This window comes from Suillus clintonianus, assembly GCF_016758775.1.
Source record: "Suillus clintonianus strain FC179 chromosome Unknown DEU56scaffold_11, whole genome shotgun sequence".
Classification (NCBI taxonomy): Eukaryota; Fungi; Basidiomycota; class Agaricomycetes; order Boletales; family Suillaceae; genus Suillus; species Suillus clintonianus.
Genome location: NW_024539235.1, coordinates 304,979 through 321,566, shown reverse-complemented (window position 1 = coordinate 321,566; position 16,588 = coordinate 304,979). Strand labels below are relative to the sequence as shown.

Sequence of the window (16,588 nt, the reverse complement as noted above, 5' to 3'; positions counted from 1 at the left end):
ATTTGCAATATTTTGCTAGCAGTCACGTGCTAAGTTGTTAAGTCAAGGCCCGCAGCGGTCCGCAACTTTCAAGTTGTGAAACAACCACTATGTCTCGCAAGCGCCGACGTTCTCAGGCTGCTCCTGCTGAGGAGCACGACGAAGAGCACACATCAGATGTAGATATTACTGGAGAAGGACACGGATCTGAAGAACGGAGGAAGGAACTCGAGATTTGGGATGCATTCAAGGAGGAACATCATGAGAGTACGCCAATCAAGATTATTCTGATAGGCCAAGCTACTGAACTGGATATTGTAGTACTCGAACAACTTCCATTGTCTCTTCACCGCCAGTACACGCTCATACGTGAACTAGATGACCAAAGCAATGGTACGTGCAACCAAGCTCCTGTGTCTGATTAAGTTGGAGCTGCAGCATTTTCAGCCTATCACGCAGACTTATTGGACAATGTGCGGAAATATATCGCGCTACGTATACAACTTTCATCGCGACTGGGCATGATCGTCGATGCCAAGCAGAACAAGACGAACATACCGACTGTATCAGATCCAGAGGCCATGCAGGCGGACCCGTCTCAGGTAGCAAGTTCACCACCTCGAGATGAACATGTCAACAATGACTCGCCCGCTGAAATACCGAATGATTCAAATAACGCAAGTCCTGATGCTTCCGTCGCGCACAGCCTGGAGTCTTCATATATCGAGCTACCCGCTGCAGGACAAACAACTCGCATATTGCTGCAACAGATTGCGCAGGTATCAGAAGAGGCCCTCCGTGCCTCAGAGGAGAAAGTCAATATTGCACAGACCGCTTACGAAACGGTACTCCCTCCTTTCTTCTGATTTCCTATCTCTAATCTGCTGCACAGGTTGACCGACATATCCGTCTTTTGGACCAAGCTATCAAGGAGCAAGAGGCGTCCATTTCCCTTGGAATTCGTCCAGGGACACATCTCGCCCCGATACTTCTTCCTGACCTCGTCGTACCGCGCTGGGCACGCCCGACCCGTATAGAACATAGCCCTACACCCTCACTTTCCCCAGAGCTTTCCGCTATCTCTCTTCCTCAAGAACCCGCAAAAGAGCTACCTGCAGAGTCTGCAAGACCCGGTAGAGGCAGGAAGGCGCGCAAGAAACCAGAACCTGAATCTGAGACTCCGCCACCACTTCCTGAAGAAGTTTTGAAAATACCACCTACTCGCACGACGAGGAGTGTGAAGCTCACAATTCCAGCTCAAGCAGATTCAAATGAACCGCGGTATTGTTATTGCAATCAGGTGTCGTATGACACGGTCCGTAGCGTCGTGTTTGACCTTACTTGGTTGAAGTTGACACGGCTTGTATCCCAGATGGTCGCTTGTGACAGCGACACTTGCAAGTTGGAATGGGTAAGCGGATTAGGTGTTCCCCTGACAATCACTAACACTCATTCTCAGTTCCACCTGCCGTGTACTGGCCTTAGTGCACTGCCCAGTAAAAGGCAGAAATGGTATTGCCAGAGTTGCATACTGAAGATGACACAGAAAGGGAAAAAACGATGATTTCGTTGCGTCTCTGTCTGCACCATTGCTACTGTACACTGACTATGTAATTGATAAAGCGTGACAAGGTACCATAAATACAAGACGATCCATGTATCCTGAAGAATGAAGGCCCGCACGCCCTTCAGTCCGAAGACACATTCATGTTTAGTTTGTTCGCGAGTGTTTCCATGTACACCTCTGGATATTGATGAGCGATGAGCGGGAACAAAGAATAAAAAAATTACCCGTCTCGTGACGGAGCTTCCAATATTCCGTGAGTAACTCGTTGAGTTCCGCTTCGCTCTTCTTCAGATGCTCCGACATCTGCCAGGGACCATTAGGACACGAGTGTGCAGGAGACCGGGACCCAAGACCCACCTTTGTCTCTATGTCACCCGCTTCTATCCGGAGTTCCTCCACCTGTTTGTCATTCTCTCGTCGCTCAACATCCATCTTCTCGTAATCTCGTTGGAGGCGGTCAACCGTCTGTTGACTGGCCTGTCGCTTTTCCTCTGCGTGTCTCTGCGCCCTCTCAAGCTTCTCCTGCGCGTTTCCAAGTTGCTTGTGTACGCGCTGATGATCACGCATTAACAGGTATACTTCAAGAGAATATGTCATGACCTGCCTCAGTCTTCTTCTGCAGCTCGCCGCGCTCTACTTTCTTGTATTCAAGGCTGTCTTTGAGTTCTGCGAGCTCCTTTTGTGAAGCTTCCAGGAGCTGCACCTCCTTCTCTGTCGTCTGCAGCTGCTCAATACATGATCGTACATCCTGACTAGATAAGTGAGACGAGACCATAGTGTTGACACAACGAGGAATTGTGACCTTTTCAATATTCACGAGCGCCGAGATTTTTGCGTGCAAATCTCGTGCCTTTGCTTCGTGCAATGCAACCGCCCTTTTGTCTTCAATAGCTGTAGCCCCCATTGTCATGATATTGCGCCTTATACGCTCTGGAGATTGCACAATGCGCGATCGGGTACGAGAATTGTTGTCCATTAGGAGAGCAGACTCCGAGTTGACTGTTTCGTTTCGAGCTTGAAGATGTGCCCTCTCAATCTTTAGGCTTTCGATCTCCTTGGTGAGTCCTGTGTGAACCTCCTTTGCTGCAAGGAGTTGGGTAGTCACGACTGCATTCTCTTCCCTGAGCTGCTCGCATTTTGGTTCATCCTTTGCACGCTGCGCTCTAGGAGTCGTGAGTTAAAGGGATGCTATAGAACTATGAAGGATCTCACTTGAGTACTGCGAGGTTGTGCTGAACTTCTGAGAGTTCCTGGATGACTTGTTCGCGCTCTTCAATGACCTGCGCAGACTTCTCTCGGACGTTGCTGATAAATGTAGTGCATTGCTCCGCGAACTTGACAAAGTTGATAAATGCTGAGAGAATGAAGCGTGTACGCTCTGGCTCAGGTGCGGAGAGGTCTCGTGAGCTAAAGTCCATAATGCGTGCAGAAGTCGCGAAGCGAGTTCTGTTTGCTTTTATATTAGTGAGAATATGGAGGAGAGGGCAGATCATACAGGTGGTAGAGCATGATATTGTGCGAGATAGCGTTATTGTAGAGATCCTGAGTACGCACATCATCAGACACAGACGGCCGGACATAGAGACGATGAACCCACGGGGTTGGCATCTTCGAGAGAGGCAAGTGCCCGTTGCGTTGGTTTGTGAAGCACGTTTGGAGATATGGACGTGACTTGTTCCAAGCAAGCGTTATACACGCTAATGACAAAGTCAGAGGAGGGCCTGACGAGTTGCTCGTTGCTGACGTTCAAGCCCCACTCTGACAGGGCCGTCATAATCTCTGGTATTGGCATATTTGGGAACCAGTACTGCCCTGACATGATTGATGTTGTCGTCGTCGTGGACGACGATGTCGGTGATGAACGTCGAGATTCTAATATGAGACGTCACGGTCACGTGTAACTGACGCGTTTCGGTAATCGGGATGAGCCGAACATCACGACTTTACATTAATGAATGGGACAGGAACTTGGTAAACACTATTCGAATTCGTGACCCGCGCGCGTTACGACTTGACCTCGAGGCAATATTTTCGTATCGCTATCGATTATCCGAATCAATCCAGTCTCACTGACTTTTTCAGCCACTCGTGTCACGCCGACAACTTATAAGCTGGCCTGTCCAGTAATTCCTCCGGTCATTCTTATCTGCTCATCCGACTTTTATCATGATGCCGGGGCCACAGAATGACCTAGACAGCGTTAGGAAGACTGTTCAGTCTCAGTACAACAGAAACCTGGTCTCGAGCAGCGTATTGCCAAAGGTATGCCATTGCAAATTCGAGCCGACCATTACTGCCCATCATTCTGATCTCCCGTCATCAGACCTCATCATCATCAAAGTTCAAGCCAGCCTTAGGCGTTTCTCACTCTGCATCTAATCCCACCTGTAAGTATATATTTCATGACGAAGACAGCAGCTATTCATCTAAACTCGCAGCTCGCCAAACGTCGGGTTCTTCGCTTCCATCATTCGCAACACCCAATTTTGGAAGGAAAACGATGAACCCTCGTCCAGCTCCATTGTCCGCCCCGCCCCACCGAGATCTAATTGATTTATGTCGTGAGCCCACCATTGAGATCATGGAAGGCCCAGTACCCTCTCGAAAGCGCCAGTCCCTCGATGTCCCCGACGGAGCTCGACAATCAGCCTCTAAACGTCTGAAGGAAAGTGATCGTGTCAACAAAGAAAATATTTTCATCACTGGCCCTTTGTCTTCAAAGGGAAAATCTCGCGCTGTTTCTCGACAATGGACACCCGACATTTCTAGTGACATTGAAGCATCGAATCCGAACTATACTTCAAATGTACCATCTCGTCGTGATCTGTTTACCGCACCACCGGCCTCTTCCGAAACGGTACAATCTGATCCAGGCACTCAGCTCGTCAAGAATTCGGACCTAGACTCCGTTTGTTGGCTCTCATTTCAGATACTCATGACCCTGACTTTATTTTGCAGCGATCGCAAGGGTTTTTGAGATTGATACTTGGCCGAAACCGCCAAGTTCGTGATTATTTTCTCAGATTGATATCAGAACACGGCAGCAATCCCTTGGACATTTTTGAAGTCTCGTTCTTACTGTGAGTATACTGGTCTTGTGTGAATTTCCTGGCTAACTCTACTTAGGGTTCATGTTGAGGGTCGCATCGAAGCCATCCAAGAACGCCTGGCTCGCTTCGGCCCCGTCAGCGAGCCAGCTTCTGCTCCATCCATCTCCACTCTCATGTCGTCTGTGGCTACTGATTTTGGGAGTGTGCTCGAGCCAGAAGATGCCGATGTCGACGGCCCGCTTGAGCCAGAAGATATTGACGTGTCGGCGGAAACCTTGATTGTGCCTGGCAGTGATGACCTTTGGGAGGGTCTTGACGAGCCCTCAACACTCCAATTGGCCAACCTGACCTCGACTACTCCGACGCTCGATTATGTGGACGCACCACTATGTACTCCCTCTGCGCCCACCGGACGTCTTGATAATACGTCAACTCCTTACTATGTCGAGGCAGTTTCGGTCTTGAAGAACGTCTTCCGGTTGTCCTCCTTCAGGCAAAACCAACTCGAAGCGATCAACGCTACGCTCGACGGCAAGGATGTTTTCGTCCTAATGCCCACCGGTGGTGGAAAAAGTCTTTGTTACCAACTTCCCGCAGTCTGTAAGACTGGTAGGACCCAGGGAGTCACATTCGTCATATCTCCACTCGTTGCGCTCATCGCGGATCAAGTGGCTTCCTTGCGAGAGAAGCATATCAATGTGGATTGCATGTCGTCCCTGAGGTCCGTAGACGACTCACGGGATGTTATGCGCCGCCTTCGCAGTCAGCAAAAACCCGATATTTGCTATATTACCCCGGAAAAGCTACGAGAGAGCAACGCTATGCAAGACATTCTAGCACAGCTCTATGAAGACAAACAAATCGCACGCTTTGTCATTGATGAAGCACATGTCATTCAGAGTTGGGGGCGGGATTTCCGCGATGCTGTAAGCGTGCACAACCTGGTCTATGAGCGCATTCACATTTTCTTTCTTCCATATTTAGTATGCTGAGCTCCATATGCTGCGCGAACGGTACCATGACGTGCCCATCATGGCACTCACCGCAACCGCGAACAAGTCCGCGATCCAGGACATTCGCACTCGGTTAGGTTTGCGCGATCCCGTGTGCCTGGTACAATCTTTCAACCGCCCCAACCTGTACTATGCAGTGCAGCCTAAACCGACCACCAAAAAGAAGGCGGTTCAAGCCATTGCCGGCTTCATCAAGTCACAGCACGCCGCCGATACTGGCATTGTTTACGGCTTCAGTAAAATTGAGTGCGAGGAGCTTGCTGAGCAATTGCGTAACGATTATGGCCTGTCTGCGAAACATTATCATGCCGGTATGGACCCACAAGAGCGCAGTGCCACACAGGAAGAATGGCAAAGCGGCAGCTGCAAGATTATTGTAGCAACGGTATGGCGTTCTTAGTATGACCCCACCGAGTTTTGACATCTTCTTAGATCGCGTTCGGGATGGGAATCGATAAACCAGATGGTAAAGTTTTGTTGCTGCACCTCGGCCTATGTCTGACCCCATCGAATAGTGCGCTTCGTGATTCACTCAACACTACCGAAGTCGATGGATGGGTATGTCGCCAGTACGCTTCTCTGAAGTCTTTCTTACCGCCTCAGTTATTATCAGGAAACTGGACGCGCAGGACGCGACGGCGATCCCGCAGACTGCATCCTTTGTAAGCGGTTTTAATGGCGATTCCTTGTGCTATCTTGATGTGTTATACACTTTCAGACTATGCATTCAAGGACGCTGTGTCGCGACAACACCTGATTAACAACGACCGCAACGAGAAAGGGCCGGCTCGCACTCCAGAGGAGAAGAAACGGCAACTGGAAGACCTGTCGGCCGTGGTCCAGTACTGCCGTAACGAGGTCGACTGTCGACGATCGCTCATTCTTGCTCATTTCAACGAGCGTTTCGACTCGCATTTGTGTCCGAAAGGGTGTGATAGCTGTTCGAGAGGTGGAACAGTTGTTCGCCAGCTGTATACCTTGGAGGCCCAACAAGCTATTAGATTATTTGAACAGATGGCAGCTTCCATGGATAGGATCGCCCCCGGACATTTCAAAGATGTATACGCGGGCCGGAATAGGGCGAAGGTTCGTGAGAGTGGGCATGACCAATTGTCATTGTTTGGGGTGGGCAAGGCTGTCGATGGAGACCGTATCATAAGCGCGATGATGGGTGCTGATATTTTTGCGATTGCACGAGAGGCCTCTGCGTCTGGCTGGACCAATGATTACCTGAAGGTATTTAAAGTTCAGTTTTCGTTGTTTCGGTGACCTGATGTTACAATTCGATCTAAAGATTGGGCCGCAAGCAGATGCGTGCCTCAGCGGCAACCTCCCTGTCGAACTGACATTCAGGGATAATGGCCCCAGCGTTGGATCATCACGCTCAGTTGCGAAGAATATGGTTTCTTCCAAGGCTTCTGCAAAAGCCAAAGGGAAGACGAAGGCTGTGTCGGCGTACATGCCGTTGTACCAAGACGACGACGAAGTTGACCCTGTGTCTGACTTCGAACCAGTCAAGGACGCTGTGGACATGAGACCGACAATTGCAGCCGAGCCGCCGCAAGATCACAGTCAGGTGCGTCTCACGGCAATGATGGCAGTGAGGGGAAAAGGTGAGGGCGGTTCTGTGGAACAAAGTCACTGGCTTATTTCCATTCACAGCTCGCAAAAGAACACATCCTTCGTGAAAATGATGTGCTCGCCACCGAAACAATCCATTTTCTATCGCTCATGGACATAGAAGGTGGGTATCTAAAACGAGTGAGGCTCGATCGATGGATAATTATACTTATGCTACTAGATCGCGCGTCATTCCAAGAGTGCATCACAAACTCGGACGAACCAAAATCACGGGAGAAAGCAGCAATTTTTGGCAAGTCTTTTTGGAGTGCCTACTCGGATGCTACATCAACAACAGCTTCGAGGTGAGGTCGAGTGACAACGCTACGTCAGATAGCATCGAAGTGACGAATCAATACAGCTCCAAAATTCAAGCTCGGATTTCTGATTTGCGTGATGCTTTTAGTTTCAATGGGGCATCGTAGTCTACTTTTTGCTTGGATGACTTACCAGTGTTGTACTAAGCATCACATGATTGATATCTGTATTACTGATTATGTAAGCCGCAAATATTCTCGATTTCAGGACATCGACTCCTCAAGTAAAACTCCTGTTACGAGCCCGACCATCTACCGTCGCCGCTCAATCTAACTGTCTACTGTAAAATGGGTGGTCGCGGTGTCCTTCTCACCTCAAATCTCCCTCAGCTGCAAAACCTCATCAAACGTGACCCAGCAGCGTACAAGGAGGAGTTCCTTCAGCAGTGGAACCACTATGACAGCATCAGACAGATATTTCGAATAAATCCTGATGAACAGGCTCAGCATTTTCGTGAACTTGTCTCGTTCATATCTCAAGTGCGTCTTTGAAGATATCACACAGTCTAACTGCTTGACGACGTTGCGATTTCAGGTCGCACAATGTTACCCCAAGGAAACTAAAGACTTTCCATTACATCTATCTACCCTTCTCCTAGACAACTATGGTACCCTCACGCCCGATACCAGAAAAAATCTCGTTCAGAACCTTGTTATGTTGCGCAACAAGGATGTCATCACATCTATCGAGTAAGTGTCTTGATGCATTCCGTCCTCTAAATAAACTTTCGATCTAGACTCCTCAAGTCCCTCTTTCCCCTCCTCCCTCGCACAACCTCCTCTACTTTACGAGCATTTATCCGCAAAACTATCCTCTCCGACATTCGCACTGCCAACCTCCGCACCAAAAATCACAAACTTAATCGTGCTGTGCAAGCCATGCTTTTCACCATGGTCGAACGGGGAATGGATGCCGAAGTTGCTGGGGACAAGGGAAAGCTCAGATCAGCAGGCCCTACGAGTGATAAAACCGCCAATAATGGGGAAGATGCTATGTGGTCGGTGATATTGACTAAGGAGTTGTGGCGAAAGGGAATATGGTACGCAATCCTTGACTGATGCAGCTGGATAGACATGACTTTCGTCCCTCAATAGGACTGACGCCAAGCCTGTGTCTATCGTTGCGTTAGGATGCTTCCATCCCGTGATGAAAGTACAGAGTGCTTCCATTCACTTCTTTTTAGGAAGTGACGATGAAAAGGATGACAGCGACAATGAAGAGGACGAAGTATGTAATGTCTACTTAGCCAAAATATTACTCATCGTTGTTTTAGGGTCCCGACGTCAGAGCCCTTCACCATCGTCGCGAAGTCAACAAAAAGAGACGGGGCGGCGATAAAAAGCTACAGAAACAACTCAATGCTGCAAAGAAGGTACCCGCTTATTCATGAATACTTTTCTAACATCTCATTGCTAATTCGTATGCAGAAAAAGTATAGCAAAAATGCCCCCACGACACCGAATTTTCCGGCACTCCAGCTTCTCAATGACCCGCAGACGTTTGCCGAGAAGCTTTATGACAACCTAAGCCGCTACGACAAACGTTTCTCACTTGAACATAAAATTCTCATCATGCAGCTCCTCTCGCGAGTCATGGGTGCTCATAAACTTTGCGTCCTGAGCTTCTATACCTACATTGTCAAATACCTCGCCTACCACCAGCTTCGCGTCCCATCAATCCTCGTTGCGCTGGCGCAGTCTGTTCACGATCTTACGCCGCCAGATGCCTTGACCCCAGTCGTGCAGAAGCTTGCAGCCGAATTCGTGCATCCTGGAGTGGGAAGCGAGGTAATTGCTGCTGGAATCAACTCGATCAGGGAGGTTTGTAGAAGACAACCTTGGGCAATGGAGGAAGATTTGTTGGGTGATCTTGTAGAGTACAGGAGAAGTCGAGACAAGGCGGTTACAGCTGCTGCAAGAGGACTGTTACAGTTGTACCGCGAGGTGAACCCTGGTATGCTCAAACGCCGGGAGAGAGTGAGCGATTTCCTTCTCAAATCTGCAGTGCCAACGTTAAGTGTATTTGCAGGGAAAAGATGCTAGTATAGGTATGAGCAAAGGTGGTCAACCACTGCCATTTGGACACAGCGCGGATGCTGCAGTCGACATTGATGGATTAATGGTAATCCGGACATTTTCATTCAGTCAAAGAATATATCTGAACTACTCGACAGCTTCTGGAAGACCATCTGCAGAAACTTCGCGAAGAGGAGATTGGTGGTGCCGATGACGATGGTGAGGACGATGGCGATAACGCGGCTGCTTGGGAGGGCTGGGATGTCGAAACCGATTCAGATTCGGAATCCGAGTCGGAAGGGTGGATAGAGGTCGACTCAGAAGGTGAAGACAATGTGGAAGTTAGTGATAGTGAGGACGAGCAGGAGTCAGCTCCCAAACCGCTTGGGGAGAAAGAACCGGGGACCGATGCAAATTCTGATCGAATCTCAACCTTAGCAACAACTAAAGTGAATTATCCTTCCTTATACCCTTCATGCAACGTTCTGACATGTATCACAGATTCTTACGCCGGCAGACTTTGCATTACTGAATGACCTGCGCATACAGGCTGCCACAAAAGCCATCGAATCAGGTGGTGGTTCCAGGGCAAAACGGAAGCTGGCGACCCTGGAAGCTAACAAGAAGGCTATGCAATCTGGGCCATCCGATGGCGCATTCATTTCTGAGAACGATATTCTTGGTCCGCGTAAAAAGGCTAAAGCTGACTATGCGGAACGCATTGCGAGTATAGAAAAGGGCCGTGAAGGGCGGGAAAAGTTTGGTTCTCTGAAGGGTAAGAAAAAGAAAGAGACGCCGAGCAGCTCCACAAATCGCGAGAAGGCAAGAAACAAACCGATCATGATGATATTGAGCAGTGGTGCGGTACGGGGAAAGAAGAAGGCGTCATTGAGGGAGAAGCAGCAGAAGTTGAGGGCACACATCGAACGTGCAAAAAAATCGTATCACTAGCTATAGTACTCAAGTGTTCTACATGTTGCTAGGCTGAAGGCTGGAAATACTAAGTTTCTCTATCATTTTATCATTTGAGGAGACCAAGTTCGTCAGAACACCATTCTCAGGGAAATGCGCCACTACATATCCTCTTCGCCATTGCATAGCCAGCAGCGAAGTGAGAGAGCCTGGCATCTACTGCAAAGCCCTAGGTGTTGGGGTCAGCAAAGATCAGTACTTCTTCGGCTTAGGGTGTCACCTTCTTGTCGTATGCTTGAATATTTCAAGATTAGGAACACATTCCATCGAAGTGGGCTGGATGATTGGACACACCTTTGAGCTCAGCATCAAGTTTATCTAGCTCTACGACACGGGTAACAATATGTTCGCCATCATCAAGGTGCGGGGTAGGTGTTTCGAGTTGATCTTCCAGGAGGACACTTACTACTACGAGTTTCATGTTGGCATTGGTCATTCCTAAGAATGTCTTAGATATCATGATGTACCATTTGTTTTTGAGGGAATGTGCAGACCTGGGTCGCTGACGACGATCGGCGAAGACTCAGGTTCGGTGGTCATATCGGCCTCGTATCCTGTCTCCTCCCTCAGCTCTCGAATGGCAGCTGCCTCAGCTGTTTCACCTGCATCGACGAGGCCAGCAGGTAGTTCTACGATAGATCATGGAAACAGAAGAAAGCAATCAGCGTATGAGATGATGAAAACAAGGAAGTAAATCATGCCAATGACGATGTTGTCGAGAGGAGGACGGTATTGCTCTATAATGACTGTCGAGAGGGGGAAAGACTTGGTCTTAGAGCGAAGGACAGCAAGGACAGCGACGCCTGTACAGGGCGGGCGTTTGTACAGTTATGTGAGGATAAACCATGACTCTGCCCACCATCTATTCCAGAATCTTTGCGGGTTGTTCGCTCGGCAGATTCCCAGAGTCTCTTAACAATTAATGAAGCAATGTCATTCAGCCCCAGAGAGAATAAAAACATACGTGCTTGCCATCTTGATCAGCGTAGTGGATCTTCTTGAGACGGATCCACCTATGCATATATTAGTGGTTGACCTACACGAACAACGTTCTCACTTTGCGTCTTTGTTATCTAAAAGCTCCTCACTAATGACTTTAGCGGCTGGCATGGTAGAGAAAGGGTTCAGATTATGCCCAAGGATCGCAGGCCCGAAGATAGACGACGGTGGATGAGAGCGCACAAGTCTAACAGAGAACATACGGATTTTCCCCTTTACAGCTGAGTTTATAAACATCAACTTTTCAAAATTCAACCATACCCCTCAGGCTATAGCTAGCCCAGCTGGCAGTTGTTTCCTGGTCTGCGGCCCAACCTTTAAGTTATTACAACGGGATTAGCTATAGATGATCAAAAAGGAACGACTGTCTTCCTTGAAGTTCCTTCTATATGGTCTGGCAGCGGCTCTGGCCACTACTTAGTAACCCAAACAAGCCAAGCTTAAACACACTCGATTATGTAACACATTGACAAGTTTGGGAATGCACAATACTCAGCAAGTGCACCTGGCAGGTGCACCCTGAATGCACCAAACTGTTTAAATGTCTGCATCAAACACCAACGACACGTCCACTTTGTTGTTGAAGATATCTTCTCTACAGCTCGAACTTTCACACCTCCAACACCGGTACGACGCTCTACTTGCTACCAAAGAGCGCGCCGCTACGAGGTACAAGGCCGACTACAAAAAGTGGCGATCCTTCAAACATTGGCTTTGCGAGAGCTCTGATTGTGACAAAGGGCTACATCCATTACTGAAGGACACAAACTATGACGCATATCGGAGAGTCTCTGGCATCGACAAACGACGCAAATTTGACGAAATAGGTCCGGACTTATGTGCGTTTGACAACTCAGAGGAGCATATCGAGTCCAAGACACGTACGTACTCAGGTGTTCACGCGTCGTTTGACTCGGCTGATCTCGGATCAGTTCCTGATGCTTTGGACAAGCAGCAGGAAGTATCATCGACTGTCTACGCTACGCGTGGAGAAACTGTTTCAGCCAAAGTTGAGGAGCAGCCCGCCACTGCAATCAAACTCCCGTTACACGGACACTCTATTGGCAAAGATATCCTCAACGAAGACATATCGGCCGGTGCGTTCCTGCCGATTCACATAATTGGGTAACATGTACCAATCTAAATGCAGGCACATCTGTGTTACAGAGTAACAACTCATGTCGGGATCTGCACAAGAGACGCGGGCGATACGCTCAAGCTACGTAAGTCCCCGCAAGACCATGCATACTGACTCACCCTGATTCAAAACTAGTGATGCGACCACTATCAATTCACGCTTCACTATATGCGAGGAACGCAATCACGGCGTAAACTACCAGTATGATGAAGTGGTCAAGAGCCGCGACGAGCGAAAAAAGATGCTTGCTGACGATTGTGAATGTTGTCGTGGTGTGCGTAATTCATTTTTCGAGAAGGTCATTGTCAACTCAATCTCCGTGTGTGTTAAACAGTACTATGAAGCTGTTGGACAGCTGCCCAAGCCTCTCCAGCAACCGCTTTGGCGTTCGCCATCTTCAACACCTACCAAGAAACGCCGGTTTTCCTTTGACAGTCTCTCAGACCGCAAAGAAAACTGCGAAGACATCGAGCACCACAAGAAAAGGATATCACGACATCGACACCATTGGTATCGTGCCAAGACACCACCTGGCTACTGGGATATTGGATTCCCTGACACACAAGAGACATCTGACATCAACCGACGTGCCGCAGAGATGTATGCACAGAAATTGGGAGAGGTTGAGAGTGAAGTACGGTAGGCTAACACTCATATTCTCTGGTAGACTCTTTGGAACTCATGACCTCACGTAGGAGTGGCAAGGGAAGATATGTCAAACGGATAATATGAGTTATATGACACCGGCAGAGCCATCAGGTATTGCTATGGACACACGTGCACGTCCTCGGTCTATCAATGTTGTCGGGTCAATTATTGTATGGTACGGAGAATGGAGACAATTTCTGTCCTTGGTGAGGCTCCATTGCGTGTACAGTAATAGAGGTGGTTCTTTCCTTGTAAGGAGTATCATATGGAAAGCGGGAATGATCAGCTTCGCGAGAGTGATCAGCTGGAGACTAAAAAGTCAATTGTTTGGCTCTTCCCCAGCTGCCAGACCCCCAATCACTCGCATGCGGCTGTGCATACCCGTCTACAATAATTATCCTGAAAATATGTTCAACAGCAGATGTGCAGATGTCAAGTTATCGTGCCATTTGAACACTTCTTGTTGTATTAATGTAACATGTCAGAATCGAATTCTCCATCTACATTAACCTCCGAACCATCGCATCCTCGTGGCAGAGGTCGTGGAAAGTCCCGAGGTGGACTAGGCAAGTACCTCCGTGCACGAGGCCGTGGTCGAGGCGGCCGTCCAGCGGAATTTCACAAGCGCCTCGTACTGGAGGACGAAGAAGTGGTCGATCTCGACCCTGATTCTGAAGAGGCGAAAGAGCTGCAGAAGAAGTACGCACGACGACAACTTGGATCTAATGCCGATCGTTATGCGGAGCTCGAGCCCGAGTTGGATTCTGACGGTGAGTGATGAAGTGGAAAATGTGTTCAGCGTGTTTTTTTGAGACTTTAAGTAGGAGAGGAGATTCGTGAACCGGAGATTGACCTTTCGTCGTTTCTGGCGAGACAGCGGTTATCGGACGTGTCGGAGACGACTGTAGTGGCACTGCCTCAAGTCGATGATGATGATATTGACCATGAACTCGCACATATTTCGTCTCATCGTATTCCACCTCCGACTTCTCAGAAGGGACGCGTACAGGCGATTGAGTGGGATGCAGAACTGGAGGAGATGAGTCGCGAGAAGGCTGCCGCAGATGCAAGTCGAGGTGATTTGCAACTGACGATAGTAGGTGTATAGAAGACTGATCATGGTTGATAGATCTGAAGGCTCGATTCCGTGCAAAGTCGGAGAAACTTAAAGCGAAACCTCTATTTGCACGCGATAGAAAACAAGGTAGAGTATTCTCTTCAACGCACATTATCTCGCTGACGTTTTGTTTCACGCATCGGCCAGATGACAACTACTCTGAGGCCCCAGCGCTTCCCACTGATGCACCAAAGGCACCCAAAGTGGAGATGGAAGATTTTCTTGATGAGTTGCTTGCCTAATGATCTGTCACTCCGAAACACACTGCTTTGCGAATCTGAGACTGCATCAAGGCTTTTTTTACTGTGACCTGATTATCACACCATGTGAAGATCGCTATTCTTCACTACCCCTCCCAGCCAAAACATTAGTTTCACTGCAGTGTTACGCGTCGCGTATGAAATCACGTGACATGCGTGATCGAAATTACTGCACCTGTTCTTACGTTCGTTGGGCTGTAGTGCACGAACAACTGATATATATGAGGGCTGAAAAGGTATTCATTATAAGCCTGAGATTGACAACAGAATCATGATGTACAGGCAAGAAGCCGAACTAATACCTTCTACTTAGCTCGAGTTCATACGAAGGAGCAAGCAAAAAATTGATGCGTTTGATACGTGCATGAGGTTTACTTAAATCAAATGCCAGTGGCGGTTTGCGACCGAGTGACGAGAAGTGATCTGTCCATCGGGGAGTTATCATGTCACTGCTCTGCAGTGGCATGGAGGTAGTGGACTTCAGAACAATTTCTCAGTGTCCTGGCAGCTTGCTCTGCAGTAAGATCTCTCTGTGGTTCTGCCATGACTTCAAATCTTTAAATAATATTAGTGTGTTGACAAAGCCAACAGCTTGTGGCGGAACTCACCCTGCCAAAAATTTGCGCACGCTAGCACTCCGTAGGAGTGGGGGCTCAAAGTGCACATGCAGATGTGCAATATCGTCTGCATCTTGTACATATATCCCATCATCATCGCGAGGTGGGGGAAGGGGTCGTTGATGAATGCCCATCGCATATGCAAACGAGCAGGAGAATATGTTATCGTAGCGCTTCGTCACGCGCGACATGATGTCTGCAAATGCGTGCTTCTCATCGACTGTAAGATGCACAAGGGACGAAATGTGTCGTTTGTGAGAGAGCACTGCGATATCGGGTTCAGAGCCAGTATTGCGACAAGTAAGTAACACACCCATGATTTCGAAGGGCCAATACGCCCACCACGGCACGAGCGCAACGAAATGCTCATTCGTGAGGACTATGCGCCCTTCGTTTTCTGGAAGAGACAGCTCGTGATTCACATACTCGCATAATAGGCAGGCCCGCCCGCCAGGCCCAGTTGGAACGCCAGAGCGTACGTGGGCGGTAGAGGCATAGTTGTGCAGAGAAGCAAGTTCCTTCGCGGGGAGGGTGGGCACAGTGGAAAGGGACCAAACTTGGCTGTGAGGATGCGGGTTGGAACACCCCATCATTGCTCCCTTGTTCTGTTATGAAATGAGGGCTTGCAGGATGATCTGTTCAAAGTCGAATACTTCAAATATCTGCACATATTCAATGCCAGGTTCAGTCCCCCTCCTCATGTAAACACGAGTCCACTCATCCACGATATTCTCTACGTCCGACAGAGATAGGGTCGGTAGACTAAGGTCGTGCCGTGGATGGAAGCATACAACATCGCATCCGCCCTGAATTGGCTCGGCAGTTAGGAGTGGATGTGCAGCTAGAGGTGTAACAGGTCCAGGGGTTGGAAGAACGGCAGGGTAATCATTCTCGAACACTATGGTAGAAGTGTACACTTCGTTGACCTTACCGCCCGCCCGAGTGTTCCCGGGACACAAGTAACATACGGGATCGTACTGGGGGAGGTTTGATGGCTCAGCGGGTTCAGTCTGGCCTAGCCAAGGACGCTTGGTGCGATGAGGTGAGACGAGAACGTGTGTGTTAGTCAATGGATTATCTGTGACCGCATCATAGTCATTTGTGTCGCTGAGGTCATCTTACGGTGATCAATAAGAGGACTTACATCGTCTGTGTGGATGCGTAGTCGGATCAAAGGGCTCCATAATATTTAAGAAGCGCCGAACCTTCGAACAACGAAGAGGGACTCAAACCGAAACGATGAGGCCTGATGATTGCGGGAAGCAAAGGTTTTCG

The 16,588-nt window shown here is 48.8% G+C and overlaps 10 protein-coding genes across 10 annotated transcripts; 7 read left to right on the top strand and 3 right to left on the bottom strand.

Moving 5' to 3' along the window:
- The first annotated feature begins 21 nt into the window (after nt 1-21).
- On the top strand, nt 22-1,724 carry DEU56DRAFT_781389 (uncharacterized protein). Its single transcript, XM_041352035.1, has 7 exons — nt 22-246; nt 301-372; nt 427-824; nt 872-1,294; nt 1,352-1,390; nt 1,439-1,547; nt 1,603-1,724. The coding sequence occupies exons 1-6, from the start codon at nt 90-92 to the stop codon at nt 1,541-1,543; spliced, it is 1,194 nt and encodes a 397-aa protein (XP_041212448.1). The 5' UTR covers nt 22-89; the 3' UTR covers nt 1,544-1,547; nt 1,603-1,724.
- DEU56DRAFT_869461 (Nuf2 family-domain-containing protein) lies at nt 1,668-3,365 on the bottom strand (the record flags this gene model as incomplete). The annotated part of the gene is made up of 8 exons (XM_041355558.1): nt 1,668-1,723; nt 1,771-1,849; nt 1,904-2,098; nt 2,151-2,294; nt 2,349-2,709; nt 2,759-2,992; nt 3,042-3,088; nt 3,144-3,365. The coding sequence occupies 8 exons, from the start codon at nt 3,363-3,365 to the stop codon at nt 1,668-1,670; spliced, it is 1,338 nt and encodes a 445-aa protein (XP_041212447.1).
- Nucleotides 3,366-3,529: 164 nt separating this feature from the next.
- Nucleotides 3,530-4,623, top strand: DEU56DRAFT_57157 (uncharacterized protein). Its single transcript, XM_041346866.1, has 4 exons — nt 3,530-3,579; nt 3,629-3,808; nt 3,870-3,933; nt 3,985-4,623. The coding sequence occupies exons 2-4, from the start codon at nt 3,713-3,715 to the stop codon at nt 4,521-4,523; spliced, it is 699 nt and encodes a 232-aa protein (XP_041212446.1). The 5' UTR covers nt 3,530-3,579; nt 3,629-3,712; the 3' UTR covers nt 4,524-4,623.
- Nucleotides 4,624-4,769: 146 nt separating this feature from the next.
- Nucleotides 4,770-6,878, top strand: DEU56DRAFT_729745 (P-loop containing nucleoside triphosphate hydrolase protein; the record flags this gene model as incomplete). The annotated part of the gene is made up of 6 exons (XM_041348116.1): nt 4,770-5,522; nt 5,581-5,994; nt 6,042-6,075; nt 6,125-6,167; nt 6,213-6,271; nt 6,328-6,878. The coding sequence occupies 6 exons, from the start codon at nt 4,770-4,772 to the stop codon at nt 6,876-6,878; spliced, it is 1,854 nt and encodes a 617-aa protein (XP_041212445.1).
- Nucleotides 6,848-8,122, top strand: DEU56DRAFT_57169 (uncharacterized protein). The gene is made up of 4 exons (XM_041346867.1): nt 6,848-7,185; nt 7,411-7,534; nt 7,591-8,026; nt 8,082-8,122. The coding sequence occupies exons 1-3, from the start codon at nt 6,883-6,885 to the stop codon at nt 7,818-7,820; spliced, it is 657 nt and encodes a 218-aa protein (XP_041212444.1). The 5' UTR covers nt 6,848-6,882; the 3' UTR covers nt 7,821-8,026; nt 8,082-8,122.
- DEU56DRAFT_781375 (SDA1-domain-containing protein) lies at nt 7,753-10,530 on the top strand. Its single transcript, XM_041352034.1, has 9 exons — nt 7,753-8,026; nt 8,082-8,236; nt 8,284-8,586; nt 8,642-8,774; nt 8,821-8,919; nt 8,975-9,523; nt 9,576-9,668; nt 9,721-10,011; nt 10,064-10,530. The coding sequence occupies exons 1-9, from the start codon at nt 7,835-7,837 to the stop codon at nt 10,511-10,513; spliced, it is 2,265 nt and encodes a 754-aa protein (XP_041212443.1). The 5' UTR covers nt 7,753-7,834; the 3' UTR covers nt 10,514-10,530.
- On the bottom strand, nt 10,531-11,723 carry DEU56DRAFT_781371 (NUDIX hydrolase domain-like protein). The gene is made up of 8 exons (XM_041352033.1): nt 11,592-11,723; nt 11,499-11,547; nt 11,394-11,445; nt 11,236-11,337; nt 11,029-11,163; nt 10,829-10,972; nt 10,755-10,768; nt 10,531-10,703 (listed from the first exon to the last, which is right to left on the bottom strand). The coding sequence occupies exons 1-8, from the start codon at nt 11,642-11,644 to the stop codon at nt 10,620-10,622; spliced, it is 633 nt and encodes a 210-aa protein (XP_041212442.1). The 5' UTR covers nt 11,645-11,723; the 3' UTR covers nt 10,531-10,619.
- A 275-nt stretch (nt 11,724-11,998) lies between these two features.
- DEU56DRAFT_881274 (DNA repair protein endonuclease SAE2/CtIP C-terminus-domain-containing protein) lies at nt 11,999-13,656 on the top strand. Its single transcript, XM_041356099.1, has 6 exons — nt 11,999-12,414; nt 12,466-12,630; nt 12,684-12,756; nt 12,807-12,945; nt 13,006-13,310; nt 13,367-13,656. The coding sequence occupies exons 1-6, from the start codon at nt 12,075-12,077 to the stop codon at nt 13,401-13,403; spliced, it is 1,059 nt and encodes a 352-aa protein (XP_041212441.1). The 5' UTR covers nt 11,999-12,074; the 3' UTR covers nt 13,404-13,656.
- A 134-nt stretch (nt 13,657-13,790) lies between these two features.
- DEU56DRAFT_781365 (uncharacterized protein) lies at nt 13,791-14,769 on the top strand. The gene is made up of 5 exons (XM_041352032.1): nt 13,791-14,089; nt 14,144-14,395; nt 14,449-14,523; nt 14,584-14,678; nt 14,723-14,769. Exons 1-4 carry the CDS (start codon nt 13,798-13,800, stop codon nt 14,676-14,678), a joined length of 714 nt encoding a protein of 237 aa, XP_041212440.1. The 5' UTR covers nt 13,791-13,797; the 3' UTR covers nt 14,723-14,769.
- Nucleotides 14,770-14,921: 152 nt separating this feature from the next.
- Nucleotides 14,922-16,588, bottom strand: DEU56DRAFT_781359 (galactose-1-phosphate uridylyltransferase). Its single transcript, XM_041352031.1, has 5 exons — nt 16,458-16,588; nt 15,967-16,391; nt 15,627-15,918; nt 15,305-15,578; nt 14,922-15,251 (listed from the first exon to the last, which is right to left on the bottom strand). Exons 1-5 carry the CDS (start codon nt 16,495-16,497, stop codon nt 15,143-15,145), a joined length of 1,140 nt encoding a protein of 379 aa, XP_041212439.1. The 5' UTR covers nt 16,498-16,588; the 3' UTR covers nt 14,922-15,142.

Bases quoted from the DNA above. Each gene is read 5' to 3' on its own strand.
- DEU56DRAFT_781389 (XM_041352035.1), top strand. From the start codon at position 90: ATGTCTCGCAAGCGCCGACGTTCTCAGGCTGCTCCTGCTGAGGAGCAC. The intron at 247-300 runs GTACGCCAATCA...TGGATATTGTAG, and splicing joins CAAGGAGGAACATCATGAGA to TACTCGAACAACTTCCATTG. The intron at 1,295-1,351 runs GTCCGTAGCGTC...CTTGTATCCCAG, and splicing joins ATCAGGTGTCGTATGACACG to ATGGTCGCTTGTGACAGCGA.
- DEU56DRAFT_57157 (XM_041346866.1), top strand. From the start codon at position 3,713: ATGATGCCGGGGCCACAGAATGACCTAGACAGCGTTAGGAAGACTGTT. The intron at 3,809-3,869 runs GTATGCCATTGC...TCCCGTCATCAG, and splicing joins CGAGCAGCGTATTGCCAAAG to ACCTCATCATCATCAAAGTT. The intron at 3,934-3,984 runs GTAAGTATATAT...CTAAACTCGCAG, and splicing joins CTCTGCATCTAATCCCACCT to CTCGCCAAACGTCGGGTTCT.
- DEU56DRAFT_57169 (XM_041346867.1), top strand. From the start codon at position 6,883: ATGTTACAATTCGATCTAAAGATTGGGCCGCAAGCAGATGCGTGCCTC. The intron at 7,186-7,410 runs GTGCGTCTCACG...TTATGCTACTAG, and splicing joins CGCCGCAAGATCACAGTCAG to ATCGCGCGTCATTCCAAGAG. The intron at 7,535-7,590 runs GTGAGGTCGAGT...GAATCAATACAG, and splicing joins ACATCAACAACAGCTTCGAG to CTCCAAAATTCAAGCTCGGA.
- DEU56DRAFT_781375 (XM_041352034.1), top strand. From the start codon at position 7,835: ATGGGTGGTCGCGGTGTCCTTCTCACCTCAAATCTCCCTCAGCTGCAA. The intron at 8,775-8,820 runs GTATGTAATGTC...TCGTTGTTTTAG, and splicing joins GCGACAATGAAGAGGACGAA to GGTCCCGACGTCAGAGCCCT. The intron at 8,920-8,974 runs GTACCCGCTTAT...ATTCGTATGCAG, and splicing joins AACTCAATGCTGCAAAGAAG to AAAAAGTATAGCAAAAATGC.
- DEU56DRAFT_781371 (XM_041352033.1), bottom strand. From the start codon at position 11,644: ATGCCAGCCGCTAAAGTCATTAGTGAGGAGCTTTTAGATAACAAAGAC. The intron at 11,548-11,591 runs GTGAGAACGTTG...ATATATGCATAG, and splicing joins TTAGATAACAAAGACGCAAA to GTGGATCCGTCTCAAGAAGA. The intron at 11,338-11,393 runs GTGGGCAGAGTC...CGCCCTGTACAG, and splicing joins CAAAGATTCTGGAATAGATG to GCGTCGCTGTCCTTGCTGTC.
- DEU56DRAFT_881274 (XM_041356099.1), top strand. From the start codon at position 12,075: ATGTCTGCATCAAACACCAACGACACGTCCACTTTGTTGTTGAAGATA. The intron at 12,946-13,005 runs GTGCGTAATTCA...TGTGTTAAACAG, and splicing joins ATTGTGAATGTTGTCGTGGT to TACTATGAAGCTGTTGGACA. The intron at 13,311-13,366 runs GTAGGCTAACAC...GACCTCACGTAG, and splicing joins GAGGTTGAGAGTGAAGTACG to GAGTGGCAAGGGAAGATATG.
- DEU56DRAFT_781365 (XM_041352032.1), top strand. From the start codon at position 13,798: ATGTCAGAATCGAATTCTCCATCTACATTAACCTCCGAACCATCGCAT. The intron at 14,090-14,143 runs GTGAGTGATGAA...GACTTTAAGTAG, and splicing joins GCCCGAGTTGGATTCTGACG to GAGAGGAGATTCGTGAACCG. The intron at 14,524-14,583 runs GTAGAGTATTCT...CGCATCGGCCAG, and splicing joins TGCACGCGATAGAAAACAAG to ATGACAACTACTCTGAGGCC.
- DEU56DRAFT_781359 (XM_041352031.1), bottom strand. From the start codon at position 16,497: ATGGAGCCCTTTGATCCGACTACGCATCCACACAGACGAT. The intron at 15,579-15,626 runs GTGTGTTACTTA...CCGATATCGCAG, and splicing joins TTGGCCCTTCGAAATCATGG to TGCTCTCTCACAAACGACAC. The intron at 15,252-15,304 runs GTGAGTTCCGCC...TATTATTTAAAG, and splicing joins GTGCGCAAATTTTTGGCAGG to ATTTGAAGTCATGGCAGAAC.